This window comes from Durio zibethinus, chromosome 14 (genome assembly GCF_047325235.1).
Source record: "Durio zibethinus cultivar Kanyao isolate XHJ-2024 chromosome 14, ASM4732523v1, whole genome shotgun sequence".
NCBI classification, from domain to species: Eukaryota; Viridiplantae; Streptophyta; class Magnoliopsida; order Malvales; family Malvaceae; genus Durio; species Durio zibethinus.
Window position 1 is genome coordinate 1,380,121 of NC_143175.1, and position 17,769 is coordinate 1,397,889.

General features: G+C 31.0%; 2 protein-coding genes, 1 long non-coding RNA gene and 1 pseudogene across 4 annotated transcripts; 1 reads left to right on the top strand and 3 right to left on the bottom strand.

Annotated features, from left to right (window-relative positions):
* Window positions 1-464: 464 nt before the first annotated feature.
* On the bottom strand, window positions 465-3,655 carry LOC149514932 (putative aldo-keto reductase 1; annotated as a pseudogene). The gene is made up of 5 exons (XR_016327335.1): window positions 3,340-3,655; window positions 1,471-1,643; window positions 1,154-1,250; window positions 895-1,045; window positions 465-695 (listed from the first exon to the last, which is right to left on the bottom strand). The product of XR_016327335.1 is annotated as a putative aldo-keto reductase 1 (transcript).
* Window positions 3,656-3,823: 168 nt separating this feature from the next.
* LOC149514933 (putative aldo-keto reductase 1) lies at window positions 3,824-6,428 on the bottom strand. The gene is made up of 5 exons (XM_089742935.1): window positions 6,083-6,428; window positions 5,076-5,268; window positions 4,759-4,855; window positions 4,517-4,670; window positions 3,824-4,358 (listed from the first exon to the last, which is right to left on the bottom strand). The coding sequence occupies exons 1-5, from the start codon at window positions 6,426-6,428 to the stop codon at window positions 4,177-4,179; spliced, it is 972 nt and encodes a 323-aa protein (XP_089599061.1). The 3' UTR covers window positions 3,824-4,176.
* Window positions 6,429-6,678: 250 nt separating this feature from the next.
* LOC111294067 (perakine reductase-like) lies at window positions 6,679-9,222 on the bottom strand. Its single transcript, XM_022887235.2, has 7 exons — window positions 9,069-9,222; window positions 8,623-8,790; window positions 8,265-8,468; window positions 7,929-8,101; window positions 7,612-7,708; window positions 7,370-7,523; window positions 6,679-7,211 (listed from the first exon to the last, which is right to left on the bottom strand). The coding sequence occupies exons 1-7, from the start codon at window positions 9,129-9,131 to the stop codon at window positions 7,030-7,032; spliced, it is 1,041 nt and encodes a 346-aa protein (XP_022742970.2). The 5' UTR covers window positions 9,132-9,222; the 3' UTR covers window positions 6,679-7,029.
* A 2,451-nt stretch (window positions 9,223-11,673) lies between these two features.
* Window positions 11,674-12,792, top strand: LOC149514934 (uncharacterized). The gene is made up of 2 exons (XR_016327210.1): window positions 11,674-12,308; window positions 12,580-12,792. It is a non-coding gene; the product is annotated as an uncharacterized LOC149514934 (long non-coding RNA).
* Window positions 12,793-17,769: the final 4,977 nt, after the last annotated feature.

Genomic DNA, 17,769 nt, shown 5'->3' on the forward strand with positions numbered 1-17,769 from the left:
ATTTGTATATAAATTTTTATTATATTGATATAATTAAAAAAAATAATACAATATTAATATTAAATTAGATTATACATCATGTAAAAATTAAATTTAATAATTTAAAATATGATTCGATGATATGATATAAATGGATATAAATATAAAATATGAAAACGTCACAATATAAAATTTTAACAATAATTATATATAAATTTAATAAAATAAAAAAATATATTTCATATTTTATATCGACATGAATTGTAATATAATTTTTATATAAAATATAATAAAAATACATAAATATTTATACTGCAAGTTTTTTTTTCCATTAGATGTAATGGTTTGTAATATATGGTAGCAGCAACTTTCTGGAAATGGCATCTTAACCACTGCTCTTAACAAAATGTAGCCATTGGAATATTGCTGGCAACTAAGCACAGACCCCAAAAAAAAAAAAAAAGGAAAATAGTAATTGCAAACCATTTCGATTCAAATTGAAGATACTTAATTACTGATAAAAAACTATAGCCCAGGTGACCCAAACAGCCATGTATTGGCAAACTTCCATGTGAATTGACTTAAACTATCGGGCATAACATCGCCTGCTACCTCATTTATCGGAATCACGTCACAAATTTCTTTCAAATCTTCTTCTGTAAGCTTCACTTTCAGTGAATCAATGTTGCTATCAAGATTTTTTATCTTGGTTGTACCTACAAAAAGTGAAAGAAAGGGTCAAAAGTTGTGCTCTTAATGCAATTGTCTAAACAAGGCAAATTTTAGTATATGCATTGGTATTTGGTACAAGATTTTCAGGCCAATTATGCTATTTCTGTAATGACTTTTAGTTGAAATATCAACAGGTTATCAGGAATAGAAAGTGGATGTTGAAAATTACAGAAGGTGACTCACCAGGAATAGGTGCAACATCATCTCCTTGAAGAACCCAGGCAAGTGCAAGTTGTGCAGGGGTACATCCATGCTTCTCGGCCAACTTCTCTATTTTCAAATACAAGATCTTGTTTCTGTCCAAGTTTTCTCCCTGAAACCTTGGGAGAAGTGACTTAAAAGTAGAAGTTGGCAATCAGTAAACCAATCTATCGTTTAAAAGGCTTGTTACTGTACAAAGATCAAGGATAGGTTAAGGCCATAAATAAGTTAGTTCCCATACCAGAAAAGTATTTGCAGGCAAACTTTCCACAACTGCTTTGCCGCCAAAGAAACCACGACCAAGAGGGCTATATGGAACAATCCCAATTCCAAGTTCCCTACATATGGATGAAAACATTTAAATAGGCATTTCTCATGTTTTGGCTTGCTGCAATACAACGAGTAATTGTTGATAGACTCAGTTAATTGAGTCTCAAGACTGACTACTCAAACAACACGTAACTTAAGGAAATGAAAGAAACTATCAAGATTAGAGCTTGAATTTCAAGTAGCCTTACACTTTGTTAAGTTTTAATGATTCAGGATACAAGAAGAAACCTGCAAAGGGGGACTATTTCTCCCTCAATGTCACGAGTTCAAAGTGACCACTCCATCTGTAAAAGAGTTACGGGATGAACTGCATGTGCTCTCTTTATGGTATCAGGGCTAGCTTCAGATAAACCAATGTACTTTATCTTCCCCTCCTCCACCAACTTATTGAGTTCACCCATCTAAGAAAGAAAGTCAAATGCAAATAGCTTAACTTTAAGTTCAACCAGCTAAAGATCACAGCATAGTTGTTAATTTCATTTTGGTATTAGTCGTATCAATTAGTATGTTTTAGTTATATTAAAATATGATATACTTAAAGATGATTTTTTATATCGAATTTAATATTGGATAATACTAATTGCTTTCATTAATTTTGATCTACTTCAATGAATTTTAATGGAATAATATGTTTTAGTCAATATGTGAAAATGAAATATATTTTGTAATTTTTAACTTATCTTTTGTTATTTAATTATTTTTAACCTAATAAAAATAAAATTAATTGACAAAATAATCTTTAAAAGTTGAGTTTCTTTATTTTTATTTTAACTTGTTTTTTTATACTTTATTTTTTCAAACCAAAATTTTATATTTTATTTTTTCAAATCAAAGTTTATAAGTATTTTAGTTTTTTTCAAGAAAACAATTATACTCATTTTATAAAGTTTAACAATCATAAAGTTTTAATTAATTTTTTTCATATCTTTATTTTTATCTTAATATTTATATGAAAAAAATATTTATTTAAATATCATATGATCAGATTAAGTATTTTAAAATATCATGAAAATTTTATGATATTATTTCTTATATTTTTAAACTTATTAGTTTGATTTGAATATATTACATATTTAGTTTGTGGCTTATTAATAATATTATAATATACAAATTCATGCACATTTATAAATATATTTATACTAAACCAAAAAATATAAAATAATATATCCAAATAATTAGTATCGATGTATATCACATTTTTTTAAAAAAATAAAAATATTATCCGATACAATATTAACAACTTTGGATTATAGCCTCAAAGTGAAAGTATGTATGAAATAAGACAGATCTTTGACTTTGTAATTTTATTGTGTATGGTGTTGGGCTAAAATATATTATTTCAATCACACCAGCGGAAACAAAATCAAACAATAAGTCAAACACACAAAAGATAAAAATTTAACGTGCTTCGGTGCAATTAACCTACGTCCATGGATGAGAAACAAGATCCACTAGTTGTAAAGAATTATAAATATACATCAAATCATCAACCTCACTCAACAATCAATTTTTTAACCAAAACAAATAAAAACCCAAACCCTTGTGCACCCTTTCAACATAACCAAACATATATCTATATGCTCCCATACATCATACCTATGTGAACCCTCTTAATCTCCTTTAGTTCACTCACAAACAAACATATCTCAGTCTCCTTTAGTCTACTCATAAACAAACATACACACCCATAAGACATAGAGCCTTAATACTCCTATGAGGTGTTTATCCCATAAAATCTTATAATTTTCTTGCATCTTTTTCTCATACCTAATTCTGTATAGACTTCACCTAGTTATAACCATACAAACTTGCACATTAAAAATCTCTCTCCTCTTAAAATTCTTCTCCTGTAAGTCAAACTTGTTTATTAAAAATCTCTTTTCTTTTAGAATTCTTCTCTTGCAAGTCAAACTTACTTATTAAGAATTCTTTTTATCTTAAAATTCTTCTTTTGTAAATTTTTTTGTCCGTCTAGTAATATTTGATAAATTTTAAATAAATCTCTAACAAATCTCAAATAAATCTCTTATGAGATTTGAGTTATTAGTTCTTATATACGGGGAATGATGTTACGATGCTTTCCACTGCAGCACTTACAGTATCCTCTATTGGAGACTTGGTGTCAACTCTGTGCTGATAGTAGAGATCAATGTATTCCACGTCAAGGCGCTTCAGACTAGCCTCAACGGAGGTTACTCTGGAGTGGAATGCCCTAATCAAAGCTTCAGTCACTCTCTGTCCAATGCTCTCAAGCAGGTAACTCTCTTCAAGCAATTCTGTTCTTGTTTCTCTGTTTTCTTTTTTCCCTTGATAATAGCTGATTGTCATTTGTTACTGTAGTTTTACCAATATCTGCAGGTTCTTTTATTTTCTTCCTCATAAAGGAATTAAGCTAATTAAGTGGTATACTATGTGTATATGTATATTTACTTAACTATAAAATAAAATGTTCTCTTTTCCTTCCCTTGACATATGTACTTTGTTTTTTTTTTTGTGTGTTTGTTCTTTGAGTTTAATTTATTACAGAATTCATCTTGTAAATGTTAATACATCGGTGAGTTAAAAATTAAAGAAAACAAGAGATCAAGAAGAAGTATATTATTAGAGCAATAAAAACATATACTTCTGAAATAACATCTTAACCAGTGCCAACTATAACCGTTGGGAGATTGCTAGCCACAAATCACTGACAGAAAAACCATACAAGGAAATGCATCCTTTTTCTGATAAGCAATCAACAGCAAACCAGCTACTACTAGCCTGCTGATTTGTTTATTTTGGTAATGTGAGCTTCTACTCTCACTGAACCGTTCGTTTATGTATTGCAATCTTAGTACAAACTGCTAATCTTTCAATAGCTTCAGTTGCTGGGGAGTCCATTCACCAAAACCATTTGCTGCATACTTTGCATTCATAGTTATTTTAAGTTGAAATCTAGTTCTTCTTTGGTGGTGTATTACCAAACTTCCATGTGAATTGGCGGAAAAAATCCGGCAAAAGATCGCCTGCCACCTCATTTATCGGAATCACTTCACAAATTTCTTTCAAATCTTCTTCTGTAAGCTTCACTTTCAGTGAATCAATGTTGCTATCAAGATTTTTTATCTTGGTTGTTCCTACAAAAAGTGAAAGAAAGGGTCAAAAGTTGTGCTCTTAATGCAATTATCTAAACAAAGGCAAATTATGCTACTTCTGCTGTGACTTTTAGTTGAAATATCTGCAGGCTATCAAGAATATAGAAAGTGGATGTTGAAAATTACAGAAGTTGACTCACCAGGAATAGGTGCGACATCATCTCCTTGGTGAAGAACCCAGGCAAGTGCAAGTTGTGCAGGGGTACATCCATGCTTCTCAGCCAACTTCTCTATTTTCAAATACAAGATCTTGTTTCTGTCCAAGTTTTCTCCTTGAAACCTTGGGAGATGTGACTTAAAAGTAGAAGTTGGAAATCAGTTAGAAGGCTTGTTACTACACAAAGATTAAGGATAGGTTAAAGACATAAATAAGTTCCAATACCAGAACACTATTTGCAGGCAAACTTTCCACAACTCCTTTGCCGCCAAAGAAACCACGACCAAGAGGGCTATACGGAACAATCCCAATTCCAAGTTCCCTGCATATAGATGAAAACATTTAAGAAGGCATTTCTCATGCTTTCGCTTGCTGCAGTACAAGGAGTGATTGTTGATAGTTTCAGTTTATTGAGTCTCAAGATTGAGTACTCAAACAACATGTAACTTAAGGAAATGAAAGAAACTATCAAGATTAGAGCTTGAATTTCAAGTAACCTTACGCTTTTTTATGTTTTAATGATTCAAGATACAAGAAGAAACCTGCAAAGGGGGACTATTTCTTCCTCAATATCACGGCTCCAAAGTGACCACTCCATCTGTAAAGCAGTTATGGGATGAACTGCATGTGCTCTCTTTATAGTATCAGGGCTAGGTTCAGATAAACCAATGTACTTTATTTTTCCCTCTTCCACCAACTTCTTAAGTTCACCCAGGTCAAATTCAAATAGCTTAACTTTAAGTTCAACCAGCTAAAGATCACAGCATAGTTGTTAATTTCGTTTTGGTATTAGTCGTATCAATCAGTATGTTCTAATTATATTAAAATACGATATACCTAAAGATGATTTTTTATATTGAATTAGTATCGGATAATGTTGATTACTTTCATTAGTTTTGACCTACTTCGATGAATATCGGTGGAATAATATGTTTTAGTCGATACGTAAATGTGAAATATATTTTGTAATTTTTAATTTATTTTTTGTTATTTAACTATTTTTAACCTAATAAAAATAAAATTAATTGACAAAATAATCTTTAAAAGTTGAGTTTCTTTAGTTTTATTTTAACTTGTTTTTCTATATTTTATTTTTTCAAACCAAAATTTATAATTTTATATTTTATTTTTTCAAATCAAAGTTTATAAGTATTTCAATTTTTTTTAAGAAAACAATTATACTCTTTTTATAAAGTTTAACAATCATAAAGTTTTGATTAATTTTTTTCATCTTTTATTTTTATCTTAATATTTATATGAAAAAAATATTTATTTAAATATCATATGATCAGATTAAATGTTTAAAAATATCATGAAAATTTTATGATATTATTTCTTATGTTTTTAAACTTATTAATTTGATTTGAATATATTATATATTTATTTTGTGGCCTATTAATAATATTATAATATACAAAGTTCATGCATATTTATAAATATATTTGTACTAAACCAAAAAATATAAAATAATATATCCAAACAATTGGTATCGATGTATATTACAATTTTTTTAAAAAATAAAAATGTTATCCGATACCATATTAACAACTTTGGATCATAGCCTCAAAGTGAGAGTATGTATGAAATAAGGCAGATCTCTGACTTTGTAATTTTATTGTGTATGGAAGGAATGATGTTATGATGCTTTCCACTGCAGCACTTACAGTATCCTCTATCGGAGTCTTGGTGTCAACTCTGTGCTGATAGTGGAGATCAATGTATTCCACATCAAGGCGCTTCAGACTAGCCTCAACGGAGGTTACTCTGGAGTGGAATGCCTTAATCAAAGCTTCAGTCACTCTCTGTCCAATGCTCTCAAGCAGGTAACTCTCTTCAAGCAATTCTATTCTTGTTTCTCTGTTTTCTTTTTTCCCTTGATAATAGCTGATTGTCATTTGTTACTGTAGTTTTACCAATATCTGCAGGTTCTTTTATTTTCTTCCTCATAAAGGAAATAAGCTAATTAAGTGGTATACTATGTGTATATGTATATTTACTTAACTATAAAATAAAATGTTCTCTTTTGCTTTGACATATGTACTTTGTATTTTTTTTTTGTGTTTGTTCTTTGAGTTTAATTTATTACAGAATTCACCTACGTAAATGTGAATACATCAGTAAGTTAAAATTAGAGAAAACAAGAGATCAAGAAGAAGTATATTATTAGAGCAATAAAAACATATACTTCTGAAATAACATCTTAACCAGTGCCAACTATAACCATCGTGAGATTGCTAGCCACAAATCACTGACAGAAGAACCATACAAGGAAATGCATCCTTTTTCTGATAAGCAATCAACAGCAAAACAGCTACTACTAGCCTGCTTATTTGTTTACTTTGGTAATGCAGACTTCTGCTATCACTGACCCATTCATTTATGTATTGCACTCTTAGTACAAACTTCTAATCTTTCAATAGCTTCAGTTGCTGGGGAGTCCATTCACCAAAACCATTTGCTGCATACTTTGCATCCATAGTTATTTTAAGTTGAAATCTAGTTCTTCTTTGGTGGTGTATTACCAAACTTCCATGTGAATTGGCTGAAAAAATCCGGCAAAAGATCGCCTGCCACCTCATTTATCGGAATCACTTCACAAATTTCTTTCAAATCTTCTTTTGTAAGCTTCACTTTCAGTGAATCAATGTTGCTATCAAGATTTTTTATCTTGGTTGTTCCTACAAAAAGTGAAAGAAAGGGTCAAAAGTTGTGCTCTTAATGCAATTATCTAAACAAAGGCAAATTATGCTACTTCTGCTGTGACTTTTAGTTGAAATATCTGCAGGCTATCAAGAATATAGAAAGTGGATGTTGAAAATTACAGAAGTTGACTCACCAGGAATAGGTGCGACATCATCTCCTTGGTGAAGAACCCAGGCAAGTGCAAGTTGTGCAGGGGTACATCCATGCTTCTCAGCCAACTTCTCTATTTTCAAATACAAAATCTCGTTTCTGTCCAAGTTTTCTCCTTGAAACCTTGGGAAAAGTGACTTAAAAGTAGAAGTTGGAAATCAGTTAGAAGGCTTGTTACTACACAAAGATTAAGGATAGGTTAAAGACATAAATAAGTTCCAATACCAGAACACTATTTGCAGGCAAACTTTCCACAACTCCTTTGCCGCCAAAGAAACCACGACCAAGAGGGCTATATGGAACAATCCCAATTCCAAGTTCCCTGCATATAGATGAAAACATTTAAGAAGGCATTTCTCATGCTTTCGCCTGCTGCAGTACAAGGAGTGATTGATGATAGTTTCAGTTTATTGAGTCTCAAGATTGAGTACTCAAACAACATGTAACTCAAGGACATGAAAGAAACTATCAAGAGTAGAGCTTGAATTTCAAGTAACGTTAAGCTTTTTTATGTTTTAATGATTCAAGATACAAGAAGAAACCTGCAAAGGGGGACTATTTCTTCCTCAATATCACGGCTCCAAAGTGACCACTCCATCTGTAAAGCAGTTATGGGATGAACTGCATGTGCTCTCTTTATAGTATCAGGGCTAGGTTCAGATAAACCAATGTACTTTATTTTTCCCTCTTCCACCAACTTCTTAAGTTCACCCATCTAAGAAAGAAGGTCAAATTCAAATAGCTTAACTTTAAGTTCAACCAGCTAAACATCATAGCCTCAAAATGAGAGTATGTATAAAATAAGGCAAATCTATCACTTTGTAATTTTGTTATGTATGGAATAAATGATGTTATAATCTTTCTGCTGCAGCACTTACAGTATCCTCTATTGGAGTCTTGGTGTCGACTCTGTGCTGATAGTAGAGATCAATATATTCCACATCAAGGCGCTTCAGGCTAGCCTCAATAGAGGTGCGAACATATTCAGGGGTACCTTTTATTTCGATACCAGTCAAATCCATTTTTTCAAAACCAAATTTTGTGGCTAACTGTACCTTCTGTCGTGGTAGCTGCTTCAATGCCTGGAAAAAGATATTGGTTTCACAGATTCAGGAATTCCTTTAACAAGCTAATAAGAATAATAACAAACATAAATCATATCAATGTGATAAAAAATTCATTTGTTTAAGAATTGGAATCCCATTTAAAAGAAAAATGTTTGTCTAAGGGCGTTACCTTTCCAACCAATATTTCATTAGTTTTTGGTCCATAGATATCTGATGTATCGAAGAAAGTGATTCCTCTATCAAATGCATGTTTGATGATCGATATTCCAACATCATCAGGGACAGGATCATTGTATGCTCCAGAGAGGTTCATACAGCCAAACCCCAACTTTGAAACCTACAAAAGTTATGGATTTTAAAACAGAAATGAGATAGGTAGATTCTAGAAAGCAAATGGGGTGAATTTGATTAGAAGTTACATTATGATTTTAGTTAAAAAAGTTGAGTCCAAGCATGATTTTAAGAGAATAGAATCCGATTAGGACTTAGAATAGAAAATCAAACATCTTAATCCACAGTCTGTATATCATCAGTTCAAACAAAAACTGAAAAACAGTTGTACAAATTATAAACACCCTTTCTCTTGACTACTCTCAGAAGAACAAAGAATCTTACTTCAAGCCCTTGAGTTCCCAATTTCACTCTAGGAATCTGAATTCTCTGCTGCTCCTCAGCCATCTTTTGTTTTTCTGTTTGTATTCCTGTTGTTGATCTGAGGCTTCTTCGTTCCTTATCGTACAGCTCAAAACACACTAACGAAAAGACAGGCGGCTGAGTGTAAGAATGTTAGCTGCCCTATATCCAGAAACCACGCTTAGTTTACTTGTCAACTTGGTGACGCCACGGAACATGTCACCAATTCTGAATATGTCACCCCATAGGTAATCTTTTTGACTCTTTTTGTTGACAACATTTCCAAGACATGGGCTGCTATATTTCCTAGCTTTTTCCTTCAGATCATGAAACTCAAATTTTGCTTAGTAACATAATTTACTAAAACAACATTCTAGAAATGGCATCTTAACCACTGTCTTAACAAGTATAACCATTGGACTATTGCTGGCAACTAAGAACAGACAAAGAAAGAATAGTAATTGCTAACCATTTTGAATCAAATTGAAGAAATTGAAATATTCATAAAACTATAGCCCATATATTGGGGACCCAAACGGCCCTTTTGGAATGACAAGACCAAGGGCCTAGAAACATCAATAGAACCCACAAATAAAACCCATGAAAAAACTAAATCCAAATAATTTAGAAAATGAACTCTTCTTTTCACATTGGTTTAAATTAATTTCATAGCTTAATTGACCTAATTAAAATCAGATTAGTGCAAATTAAATAAAAAAATCATTAATAGGACGATCAAGGATGTGATAGATGAAACATTGGTACCTCGTGAATACCATGCATCATCACCTGGCCGCCGAGGGCAATGTTTTTTTTTTTTTTAATTTAATCGTATTTAAAATTGTTAGTAATTGATTCTAAATTAAAAATCTAATATTCTATCAATAAATTACGTGATTAAGTTGGTGGTATAATGTATTTTGATTAATTATCTATAATTTTTTTATTATATTTAAAATTATTAGCAATTGATTATAGATTAAAAATCTAACATTCTATCAATAAATCATGTGATTATATTTTTTAGGGCAATGGATTTTGATTAGTTATCTATAAATTATATGTAATCCAATAATGAAACAAAGTTTTATTTAATGGGTTCAGTTGGTGTGATGATTCCCCTTACCATATGCATTCTTGTGTGAATCTGCCTACACAACCTGATCAAAAGAATAAATTCATTTGAAAAACAAGCAGAAAGTCCAAATCAGAGCAACTATCACCATTCATTTAATAATTTTCTTAAAACCCCTTATAGTCGGTTGCATCACTTTACAGACTATATAATCTTCCAATTAATGTTACCTAATCTCTGGTAATCACTTCTTTAATTGCTTTTGATGGACAACCGGCCGCCATCACTCAAAAGCAACAGTTCGATGCTTCATTTGGATCGTCCAATGCCGAAACGACACTGCGATGCAGTGGAAATCTTTCCATCGATCCATCCGAATGAAATGTCACCGCTACAGCAGCGGCATACATTAATTTTAATTGATAAGTTGGAAGGCCTTTCGTTTTATAAACCTAATTTCCATCACATACTCGCATTGAAGGGTATTGATTATTGCTCACTCTTACTAAGGGGTTTCTCTTTCTTTTCTTTCTTTGTTTTTTTAATAATCATTCATAATAGGATAAAATTTACATAAAATTTAATAGGTGAAGTTCTTGAAAAAATTTTTTAAAAATGATAAATAAAAATTTTAATAAAAAATGATATATTAATAGAATTTAATGTGAAAATCAATAATATGTTAAAAAAAATTATTAAAAATATTGAAATGAAGATGAATTTTTATAAAATGAAGTAAATGCACTGGCTGGCTCACAAAACCACAAAATTGAAAGAGAGATGTTGATTTTGATAGGCTGAGATGTTCTTTCTTTCTTTCTTTCTTTCTTTCTTTCCCAGCTGCTATGCCTTCCTTTTGCTTTATTGTGTGAACCTTATTCAACACCTATGAAGCCATGGAAAGCTGGTCCCCCATTACACCTCCTTCTGTTTTATACTCTTTTTGTTTCATCTTTCATGGTTGATGCTTACCTTACATAAAACGGAAACACAGAGAAAACGAGAGAGAGAGAGGGGATGAAAGGGTCATCCAACTAAAGTTATAAAAGCCTCTTAGGAAAATTTTAGAAACTCTCACTAGCCTGTCTGCATGCATGTGGTCATGGCCAGGCGTGAACCAATATTCAATTTGCTTATCTCTTTTGGGACCACTTTGACGTCTTTTCTCTCCTAGCCCTCCTTGCCCTTTCTACTTTTCATTTTTCAATGCTATCCTTCACCTGTTTCTTACTGTCTTCAATCTCTTATGATATTTCCTCTCAACACTTCATATAGGGTCATATATAATTTTATTATAAAAAAAAATAGATATGTTGATTTTAATATTTGTGTCTATTTATTTTGTATTTAATATGTGTAAAATTTAAAAATTATTTATTATAATTTATATACATCAAAGACAAAAAATTTTTTTTTTTTTGTCAAATTCATACATATTTTTGCTAAAACTTTTAAATTATATCACTTTATTTTTTTCATATCATATTTATAATGTTCATGTATAAAAAAAACTTCACCTCCGATTATAGGATAATTTTGTTTTTGCACTACATATTTCCATTCAAACTAACAACTATAATTAATTACCACCAGGCTTGAAATGCTACTTCCAGCTTAAGTTTAATGTACAATAAAACATTAGATGACCATGCCAGCCTAGCCAATCACATGTAGGACAAAAGATAATTAGACTGGAAGTATCAAGAAAACTATACCTAACAAAAAGTAGAGAGCAAGGTCATCATGAAAATCCCTCCCTATTTATATCCTCCTCTCATTCCCTCTCTTATCAAAGAAGTCTTCAAAGGAGGGGAAACAAAGAAGTCTTCATAGTAGGGGAAACAAAGAAGAGAAAGGGTTTCAGGTTTCAGCCAATTCATATATCTGTATATAAGGCAGCAGCAACAGACCACATCTGCAGCAGCAGTGTCTATAGTCTTTATATATCATGCACCACTGATTGTTAAAGCTGCCAGCATGATCTAGCCCTCCTTTTATTTACCTTTCAGGGAGAGACTAGATCATATGGCAGCTTCATCTGTCCATGGTAGCATGAAGAAAACCCTAATAAAACCATAAAACCCTAATCTCCAACAACCTTATTAATTAGGGATTTTCTTTTCTCACTGGAAAACCTCTTGAAAAAGGTGTGTTCAATTTCTTGATTTCTTCTTGTTTTTGATTTTTTTCTTTAAATTCTTATCTGGGTATTTCAGCTTTCAACTTTTCCTATCTTGCTTGCGAATTTTACATTCACATGCTTCATTTATAGCCTTTGTCAATAAACAATAATAAGTTTTGGTTGTAGTAATAAGTATGGTATTGTTTTCTTTCATGTGTCAAGATTTATTTGAAAGATCTTATATTAGGATGTTTGTTAGGGTTTTAAGTGACATGATTTCTCTGTCTTTCATGCAGTTTTGGTGCTTTTGAGATCCCCTCCCTCCTTCTCTTCTCTTGAAATTAGAACTTTTTTTTTTTTAATTTGTATTCCTTAATGTACTGTGTCTTGTGTCAATTTTATGTATGGTTTTACTGCACTGTTTTGTACTCATGTGTTCTGAATCTATTCAGAATTAAATGTTCTTTCTGTTATATATATGTATATGGACAAATATTTTATGGTTGGAATGATTGAGTACTCACTCATAGATCTATGAAAAGTACAAATTGAAAATTTTTTCCCATATTCTGATTTTTGTAGAAATTTCAAGACCATTCTTTAATTCTTGGATGTAACATTCTCTTTGAAAGAACTACACATGAATTTTGTTCAGAAATCCCTTTGATTTTAAGAAAGCATATGCTTTAGATCATATATTTTAGAAAAAAATTAAGGTCTTTTGGAAATTAGATCTCCACCCAATTTTATACCCTCTTTATTAAACAAGCATAGAGAAGATAAAGACAAGTTGCTCCACCCCTTCTACAGCCTAGCCTTTGATCTGGCTCTCATTAATTTTTCAAGCAAATAGGGCAACTGGCACCACCCTGCAGCCTATGTTCTTAATTATTATAATCCGAAAAATTATCTCATCATATTAAGTGAAATTTTAATTATGTTCGTAAAGTTAAAATTTCATTGATTCCGTTTTATTAAAATTAAATTTTTATACCAAGAGGTGCAAAACAGACACTTTGGACAATTGTTCAATCTCAATTCTCCCATACAAACAAAATTGGTCAAACATTTACTGCTTTTAATTTGAAGAAAAATTTCATAGAATTTGTAAACATTATCTCTTCTGAAGTGTGTGTGTGTGTATATATATATATATTTATTTATTTGTTTATTTATTTATGATTTCAAGGTCAAAGTGAACGATAGTTCCTAAGGGTCAACCCTGTTCTGTAAAATTCATGAATAAATTACAGTAACTCTCTCATTCTCTTTGTGGTCCTACAATACGCTTTTCTGGAGAAAACATGAAATGCTATAGATTTTTTTTTTCTTTTTATCTCCTTAAGTTCCGCAAAATGTTGCTGTATATATATATATATATATATATATATATATATATATGTGTGTGTGTGTGTGTGTGTGTGTGTATGTGAATTATGAACTCATGTGCATGTGCATGTGCATATAATAAGGCATGAATCTAGTAGGATAGCATTGAAGTTCAACAAAAATGGCAGAAACATAATTGTTTTCGACTCAGTTTGTTGGACTTGAATGTTGTCACTATTTTTTTTTCTTTGTTTTGAAGCTGGATTTTACTAGAATACTCCATGAAGCATTAATTATGAGTCTCTACAAAGCAAGCAGTCTACGTAACTAAAACCGTTTCCAGTTTCTCACAAACTCTAGTTAGGGTTTTTGTCTTATAGTCTTTGAATTTAAGTCCAAAACTATTGTTTCTTCCATCTCAAAATATTTGTTATTAAATAATTTTTACGGAGTTTAAAAAAAAAAATTTAACTTTAATATACTTAATATTAAATTTTAATTTTTTAAAAAAATTCAAGTTCCATGATTATTAATAACAAAAAGTAAAAAAAAAAATCATAAAAAATAATTTTGAAACGTCTCAAAAAAAGATACAGACGGTCAGGAAAGTTTGCTACCATTGGATCTTATTGAAAACCTCAGTTTCACCTCTTTTTCTTCTTCCTCTAGTCCTTTCATTTGACTCTCCTCAACGCTGATCTCTTCAGATTGCACTTTGGTTTCATTTTGATCCTCTAATTCTTCAGCAATTTCCCCAACTTTTTTTTTTCGATAACAATATCATCAGGCTTCACACCAACTTTAGATATCTGTTAAAAGCCAACAAAAAAACCCAATTTAGAGAGATTTAAGTCACAAATACTCTTTACTTGAGAAAAACAAAGTTGATAAAAGCTTTAGAGCAAAGAGGGTGACATGTTTCACTTGCTTTTCCAATCATGATGGTGATTGATGCAACCAATTCCATGCTCTAAATAGGGAGAAATTCTCAAAATTGAAACATATTTAACATGTTATTAGGCAAAGAGTAAATGAGCCCACTTGTTTGATTCAATTTCTTACCACACGGTTTCATTTTTAAAAAATTGTTTTCAAATATTGAATTCAATATATCGAATTGAAAACAAACTACTATAAAAGCAGCTTAAAGATTTGAACAGACCTCCAAATATTCATCAGTTACATGCCTAGTTTCTTGATAATTTGTGAAATAATCGTTACTTAATCACATTCAAATAATAAATTTTAATTTAAAAACAACACTATAATCAAAAATTGAAAATTTAATCTCTAAAAAAGGAATTTAAATGTATGAGGGCAAGAGAAGAAGATCCCTAAAAAAGTAGCAATTGGGGAAATTGGTGGAAAGATGGGACAAGACTTGATCCATGTGCTTAGAAGTCTCGCACTAGTAAGCCCAAAAGTGAAGGACAATCTGTGCTCCACTGCCACAGGCTATCAAAATTAAAAAATTAATAATAATAAAGTTTAATTATTAAAAAAAAGCAATCGGTTAAACCTTTAAAATTGAAAAAAAGAAAGACTTACGATGCTTCTCATACAGAATCATCAGCTTTTTGGTGATTACTTCTCTACAAACAAAACAGATAAAGAGAAAAAAGCATTACTACATTTTAGTTTGGAAATTAAAAGAAAAAAGGAAAAAAAGAAAAGAATAAAACGAAATTATTACTCCTAAGTAAAGATTGATGAGATCAGTAATGACAGGTCAGGGATGGTGGAACTAATAAGTTTGAGAATTTACAATTACTGCCAGTGATTCGTTCAACACAATAGACACCATTGATCTACATACTCCAATGAAAACTTTTGGAGAAGATTTTTTCAAAATTAACCTTTATTTCCATAAAATTTTCCCAAAATATAACCTTCCATTGTTTTGAGTTACATTGCTTAATTAACTATCCCCATCTCATCTTAAAGGGATAGCTTTAATATATAATTATAGATTTTAGTGGAAAACTTTTACTAATTCCTCTGAAAATTGGAATGATAAGTTTTAGGCGATGGCCCATTGGGTTTACAAAAGGGACAGCGCCTTCTCAGCCAATTGGGCTGCAAATACAAGGACAAGTATTTTTGCTGGTTTAGACAAACGGCCATTTTTCCTGCCCATCAGGCCTTTATCCCCTTTTTTTTCCTATATTTTTTTCTTTTTTTACTATATAATATACTAAAATTTTGAGAAAATACATTTTAAGCAGCAAAATTAAGAATCATTCTAATTATCAATAATTTTTTTATTGAATAGGATATCATTGAATGAATGACATCAACTCATTATACTAGGATAAAAAAAAAAACTCATTATATAAAGATAAAATAAAATTATTTTATGAATATAAAATTAAAATATTTTTATATTTTCTTTCAAAAAATTATTCATTTTTTTTAAAATCTACCTATTTTTTCACATAATTATTTTTTCTAAAACAAAAAATTTTCCACCTAAAGCAAATGTCTCAAATCCTAATTATATTGCTTTTTCTTTCTTTTTTAAAATATTATTTCCCCACTTTTTTAATGAGAAATTTATTGATTTTGCTCACAGGAAAAAAAGGAAAAAAAGTGAAGGACTCCTTTGGCCTTTACCCCCCACAAGAAGAGACAGTCCTACAACGTTTACACAGCAGTCTTTTGTCGTCAAGGTCAGTCCCACTTCAAACTCTCTCTCTCTTTTTTTGCCTTTTCCTTTGATTTTTTGTTGATTACATAATTGGTTTTGGACCCCATTCGTTTACTTGTTTTTAAAGCTGTCTTTCAACAACCAGTCAAATTTAACATTTTCACAAACTACCCATTTCGACTGTTGCATCCTAGGTTCTGTTTTTGTGTTTTTTTTTATTTATTGAAATTTCGTTTCTTTTGCTGACCCATTTCAACTTTTCTTCGTAAAAATGCCCCCTTGCTTAATGGGGTGACCTTTTTTGTCATTAAAATAGTAAATTTAAATATTTAATGGTAAAACATGATTTTCCCACTTTAATTATAATTATTGGATGTTGATATTGATAACCTGGAGCAAGTTTCAGTCTTTGCATGCTTATAATATACTAAGGTTGAAGTAATTTATTATGCCACTTGCTGTCTGCGCCTTGGTTATGTTTTGCTGTATGTATAATTACAAATGAAAGTGTTAAAACGTTCAATTTTTTTGGTGTTTAAAGTTATTCTCAAGAAGCAAAAAATAAACAGAACTGAGATCAGATATCTGTTTGGATTGTATGTTTTGTTTGAGAACATTTTACATTGAAAGAATTAAAATTGATTAACAAGTGTTGTGAGTTGTTTTGTAGTAAAATTATGGTGGCAAGGACATTTAGGTTGTCCCCTTATGTTGTTGTATTATCCTGTTTGAGATCAGATTCATCTAGCTCAATAACTGACATTGATACTGGTGTGAAACTAGACATAGTCGTTCCATTCCTATGTTACATATGGTTTCTTGACTCTAGTAGAAAGGAGCTTAGTTGAGAAGTAGGAAGTATGAAGCACTTGGTAATTTGAGGAGGGTGTTAGAATACTTGTTTGAGCAAAGGTTTTAGAATTTTCCAATATTGGAGAAAGCAAATATGTGACGACAAATTATCAAATTTACCTTTTTCTTTCTGTTAGTAATGGGCCCCAAACATGTTTTTATACCAACAACCTAGGACGCCAATAATTGTGTTTCACTTTCAAGTGATAGAATGTGTATGAGGTGGTGCGCACTTTGCGCTGATAGAATTTCTAGCTTTATTTTGTAAATTGCAACGTACTTGTTTTGCATCTGTTACGTAAAAAATTTCTTTGAAGGTTATGCTATGTTGTGACTTGTGAGAAGGGTCAAAGCACAAGAGAGAGTAGAAGCCTTAAAAAGTTATTGATTGATCAATTAATTGGATTTCATTGTTGACAGTCTTGCAATAAAGCAATAAAAATTAAAGATTGACACTGATTATAAATAGATCGTAGCAACTTAGGAGTGAAGTTCACTATATTGCTGTTGAGATAGCTGGAGCTTATACGAGGATGGTGGTGTTAAGCTTCTTATAGACCTTTTTTCTTTCAATGCTTGAAGTTTATAGCACCATAAGTCACTGTGGATTATGCAGTTTCTCTTTTGTTTCCCTTAAAATTTAAATTTAAGGGAATTT

Coding starts and splice junctions, on each gene's coding strand:
- LOC111294067 (XM_022887235.2), bottom strand. CDS start 9,131: ATGGCTGAGGAGCAGCAGAGAATTCAGATTCCTAGAGTGAAATTGGGA. Junction 8,791..9,068: donor TGGGAACTCAAGGGCTTGAA/GTAAGATTCTTT, acceptor TAACTTTTGTAG/GTTTCAAAGTTGGGGTTTGG. Junction 7,524..7,611: donor TGCCTGCAAATAGTGTTCTG/GTATTGGAACTT, acceptor TCTACTTTTAAG/TCACTTTTCCCAAGGTTTCA.
- LOC149514933 (XM_089742935.1), bottom strand. CDS start 6,428: ATGACAATCAGCTATTATCAAGGGAAAAAAGAAAACAGAGAAACAAGA. Junction 4,856..5,075: donor GAAATAGTCCCCCTTTGCAG/GTTTCTTCTTGT, acceptor ATCTATATGCAG/GGAACTTGGAATTGGGATTG. Junction 4,359..4,516: donor TGATGTCGCACCTATTCCTG/GTGAGTCAACTT, acceptor CACTTTTTGTAG/GAACAACCAAGATAAAAAAT.